The sequence below is a fragment of the Bison bison genome, unplaced genomic scaffold (genome assembly GCF_000754665.1).
Source record: "Bison bison bison isolate TAMUID 2011002044 unplaced genomic scaffold, Bison_UMD1.0 scf7180017864472, whole genome shotgun sequence".
In the NCBI taxonomy this organism is placed as follows: domain Eukaryota; kingdom Metazoa; phylum Chordata; class Mammalia; order Artiodactyla; family Bovidae; genus Bison; species Bison bison.
Window position 1 is genome coordinate 1,364,970 of NW_011495033.1, and position 5,096 is coordinate 1,370,065.

A 5,096-nucleotide genomic window follows, 5' to 3' on the forward strand; every position below is an offset into this window, starting at 1 on the left:
AAACTACATAAGAGCCCACCAGTGGGATCCTGTTAAAGAAAACATTGTGCAACCATGTAGCCGTTTATTATGCAGCCATTAAAAAGAGCCAGGAGGGAACAGTCTTTAAAAGATATTGTTCAGTGGGGAAAAAAAGGATGTAAAATATGTGCTACCTTCTGTATTAAAAGAAAATCTCTGCAGTGGTGGTACCTGGGAGCTGCCTGAGAGACATGCAAGAGAAGGAGTTACTTTTTATCATATCCTTTTGTACGTTTGAACTTGTATCAGAATTTTGTAACTCATACCGCCTCTTTGAGTTAGTTAATTTTTATCTTTTTTTTAAGATCTTTTACTTTTTTTTAATGTGGACCATTTTTTTTTTTTTTTTTTAATGTGGACCATTTTTAAAGTCTTCCTTGAATTTGTTACAGTATTGCTTCTGTTGTTTTTTATGTTCTGGCTTTTTGGCCATAAGGTATGAGGGATATTAGCTCCCCGGATTGCAAGGCAAAGTCTTAACCACTGGCCCACAGGGAAGTTCCAAGTTAGTTATTAATAATTTTTAAGAGCATCAAAATAAGCAGTATATGGCTAAGCAGGCAGGATCCTCACAAGAGGAATATGCAATCTTTACAAAGGGGGAACACACGGAAATAAAGAAGGTGCTAGGGGAGCCTGGAGAGTGTCTTGGGCTGCTGCAGTCATATTTAGCTTGAAAAATCAGAGCATTAGTTCTCAAATGTATGTCCACTTAAAATTCATTCACCCTCCCACTCCTTTGGATAGTTTTGTATGGACTGGTAGGAATCTCATGACTATGGCTGTGGGAACAGCTGCTGTTAGATGTCCATTCTGGGTAAAGGGTGTGGTAGCTATAAAATTGTACATAATGAGTGGTCACCCTTGTTCCTGCAGGTGCATAAACTGGAGCCTGAGGCATGGAAACATGTGGAAGTCATATATATAGACATTGCAGATCGAAGCCAAGTACTTAGCAAGGTAGGAAGTATTCAGCTGTATGGGTGGCCTTTGAGATGCAGAAGTCACTTATGTCAGAGAAACCAAGGAATCATACCAGCCTGAGTCAAAGGGAAGTTCTCTCTTGAGTATTTTATTTTCTAAATGAGTGTTAAGAATCACCTTATCTTGACTTGGGGATACCACCAGGCAAATAGTGGCCCAGATATACACTCTTATGCTTCTTGGCTTAATATCCCCACTCCTATCCTCAAAAGATTAGTGGATTTAAAACAAAAACAAAAAAACAAAAACTTTTCATTGAAGTATAACATACATAGCAACGTGAATAGATCCTAAGTGTGCATCTATATACCTCAAACGGAACATCCCCAGATAGTTCTCAGACAGAAACACTAGCCGAGAGGATGGCCCTTTGAGTGTTTTGTCGATTCTGGTTGTTTCGTGTGAGTGGAGAGAAGCAGAGGTAGGGAAGGTTTAATAGGTAATCTCCTTCACTTTGGAAGGTGCTTCACCACTGTATGTGAATGCATGTGATTGTATATCTTTGTTATTTTGATAAGCAGATGCTATAAGGAGTTTAGGTTTTCCCTTGCCCACATTAGTTAATGCAGAGAAACAGCCCAAGAGTAAACTTTTGTTACTGTTAATTAACACACAGCATTGACTGCATTTTAAATCAGTGAAGGGAGATTGACAGCAGTACACAAGAGGATAAAGTCAATACATCGAACATTTTCAGTAGTGATTTTATTAAAACAAGGCAGTTTAAAAACAAAACAGAACAAGCCAGAGAGAGGTGGGACTGGAAGATTTCAGAAATGACTGGCTGATTGTTCTCAGCTCCAGCTGCTGTTTTAGAATTACCTGTTCTTTAAAATTACCCTAAAAAAATAAAATAAAATTACCCTGCGTTGCTCAAGGGTCAACTGTATTTTGAAAACACCTTCCCTGGTGCTCTGGATGTTCACTCCAGGTTTCAAATCCCCATCTTAAACAGTGGAAATCCAAGCCTGCTCACACAGTCTGGTAAAACTGAAAACAAGCCCTGGCAGACAAAATCACAGAGAGCTCTCCTCAGAGGCAAATGTAAACAGTTCTATATCTTGTTTATAGACTTTCCCATGTTTTCTTTGCGCCAAAAGCATCAAGAATGGTATGAACTGTACTGTGGTGGAAAATCTGATCTCTTTCTCTCTCCCTCTCTCTTCCCTACCCACCCCCTCCCCCACCCCCAACTTCTGACAGGATTACAAGGCAGAAGAGGACCCAGCAAAATATAAGTCTATCAAAACAGGCCGAGGACCCTTGGGCCCCAATTGGAAGGTGCAATTCACACTCTTACCACCAGGGGGTGCTGGGGCCAGTGTGGTTGGGCCTCCCTCCTGGAGGTGGGGAACTGGGAGGGGGTGGGGGGCGCAAAGGGAGAGCCAGAGGTCAGCTCTTAAGTTACCTGTCTGCCTGTGGGTGTGTTTCTAATACAGCAAGAACTTGTAAATCAGAAAGACTGCCCATACATGTGTGCATACAAACTGGTTACTGTCAAGTTCAAGTGGTGGGGCCTGCAGAACAAAGTGGAAAACTTTATACATAAGGTAAGTGACCAGGGTGGGAGGCCTTCCAGTGTGTTGGTGGGGGGTGTTTTGTCCAAGAGAAGATCATACAACCCATGTGGCTTGTATCCTAGAGTGGCCAGCATCAGGATATATAGGTCTGATTTCCCAGACCCCCACTTCCCCTTGCACCAGACTCTTAGAGTTTAACGCTGTTCATCCAGGGGTACCACATGCAAGTGGGAAGGAGACTGAGGCAAAAGAAGGAAACAGGAGGGGGCTTGTTACGATTAAATGGCAAATAAAACTCAGGATCTTTGCTTGACATCAAAAGGCAAAAAGTACTGTGGACCAAATTCTCTAGTACCCTGAATTACTGAACTAGACAAATCTAAGGCTTTTTTTTTCCTTTTTTTTTTTTAACAGAATATCAGACAAAAGTAATAACATGTGTAAATGGGAGACCCAGGAAAACTGAGTAACTTGCCCCAATGGCACCTAAGAAGTCTCTGTAGTCTTCTCTCTGATGTGTGAGAGTCTGGTAAAATTCAGCAACATTTCATAGCTGTTGGCCAGTTTCATTTACTTATTTTTGGCCATGCCACGCAGCACGCGTGATCTTAGTTCCCTGACCATGGATCGAACCCAAGCCCTTGGCAGTTGAAGCACAGAGTCCTGACCACTGGGCTGCCAGGGACTCCCCCTGCTGCTGGCCAGTTTTAACCTGGTCTTGAGGCTCCAGAGACAAGGAGGAACTTGGCACAGTCATTTTGGGATCTTGGCTCATGGATTGCCTGTCTTGGGCACAGAGCCTTGGGGCAAGCTAGGCACCACTCTCTCCTCGGGGGCTTGTCTGACTTGAGGCCGTACCCATCAGAAATGTGGAGGCAAGGGTCACTGACCTGAGGGATTGGAGGACCAATCCAGATCAGCCAGTGGGGTACCTACAACTCCTCCCCCAACCTTCCCAGTACACTGTGGGTGCTGGCGTGGAGGGCGTGGGCAAGAGGGCTGCCGCAGCGGCCCCCACCTTCCAGTTCTAACTTGGGTCCCTCCTTTTTATAGCAAGAGAGGCGTCTGTTTACAAACTTCCACCGGCAGCTGTTCTGTTGGCTGGACAAGTGGGTCGACCTGACGATGGACGACATTCGAAGGATGGAAGACGAGACGAAGAGACAGCTGGATGAGGTACGTGGGAGGCCCGAGGAGACTCCGGGGCTGTCCGCTAGGAGACTGTCGTGCCGGGGCAGCTCACTGAGGGCACCGTCCTGTGGTTCTAGGAACATGTCAGCGTCCACTGTGGGTAAGGTCTAATGCCAGGCGATATGGGAACTACAAGGAAGAAAGCAGCCTGTGCTCTTGAACTTGCAGTCTAGTCGAGGTCTTGGCATATCCAGAGAGACAGATATGGCGGGCTGTGCTGAATGCCAAGTGAGTAATACAGTTGCCGCAACGGTCCTCCAGAGCCAGGTGGGGGAACCGTGCTGGGCTGCCGAGGCGGAGGTGGCCCCGGGAGGCGGAGGCAGGCTGGGCTGGTCCACGAATAGCACGCACGTAACCCACAGAGGACAGCGGCGGAACGCACACCACAACCCCTTTTTAACGGTGTTGGAGCTATTTTAGAGTTTGGAGCCTTTGCCCCCGCCTTTTTTTTTTCTTTCTGGCTTGGCATGGTTCCCAGAAGGAGAGCTATCTGCTGCTCCATGGGAGCCTGAAGACCTAGCACTCCTCTTGCCTCCTTTGAGGAATTTGGGGCTGCTTGCCTGCAAGACTCCCTCTGAGGAGACTGTTAGTAAATAGCACTCAGGGGCCCACCAGTGTGAGGCATCATTTGGAGGGCTTCTCCAGGTCTCGGCCCATCTCCTGTGGTTCTCACAACCCCTGTGAGGGGGTGCCGCTGTTTCCCCACACTCAGGTGAGGAGGTAGAGGCGCTGAGAGTTCAAGGCCGGGCCCAGGGTCACACAGCCTGCAGGTGATAGAGTCAGGGGGGGAGGAGCCGTAGCACTCAGTCCCTCGGCCGCTTCTCCTCCCTCTACATGCCATCGGGGTCTCCTTCCTGCCTCTTGGGGCTGAACATAAGGCAGGAAGCTCTGTTTCATACGAACTGCCATCCATCTCTCCCTCCTTGCCCTGGCAGGGTTGTCATGGAGCCTGGTGTGTGGCAGGCAGAGCTTTGCACAGCCGTGCCTGGCTCTCCAGTGGGCCCTCAGGTGAGATGCAGGCCCAGGTCCAAGGTGCCCCCCACTACACTGGTGCTCCCGCTTCGCTGTGCTGGTCTTGGTGGAAAGTGGGCCCACGTGCTCTTCCTTGTAGGGGGAGCCCCGTGGGGAATGGATTCTACCCTCCAGGATGACACTTCCGGGCTGACTCACTGGTTGCAGCTGTTTGCTGAGTGAGTTCCTGTTGAAGGCAGATGTTTAAGTTATTCATTCAGCTGCAGTTCCAGGGAAGTGGTAGGATTTTGGACACAAGTCCTGCTTCTGCTAAAGATCTTCAGGAAGCGGTAGGTTTTAATGTCCAGAGCTCTGGCGATTCTAACAGTGTAAGAGAGAAGCCTTGAATCTTGTGGTCACCTGAGTCCT

At 47.6% G+C, this 5,096-nt stretch overlaps 1 protein-coding gene across 4 annotated transcripts in view; it reads left to right on the top strand.

Moving 5' to 3' along the window:
- Nucleotides 1–5,096, top strand: part of PITPNA (phosphatidylinositol transfer protein, alpha) — a 35,867-nt gene that overhangs the window by 18,717 nt on the left and 12,054 nt on the right. For 2 of the 4 annotated variants that reach the window (XM_010861343.1, XM_010861342.1), the window contains 4 exons: nucleotides 898–981; nucleotides 2,209–2,286; nucleotides 2,445–2,555; nucleotides 3,579–3,701. In XM_010861343.1, the coding sequence (XP_010859645.1) occupies nucleotides 898–981; nucleotides 2,209–2,286; nucleotides 2,445–2,555; nucleotides 3,579–3,701 (396 nt within the window). Of the gene's footprint in view, nucleotides 1–897; nucleotides 982–2,208; nucleotides 2,287–2,444; nucleotides 2,556–3,578; nucleotides 3,702–3,793; nucleotides 3,945–5,096 lie in introns of all 4 variants that reach the window. The other 2 variants (XR_827162.1, XR_827163.1) reach the window with 2 other exon arrangements.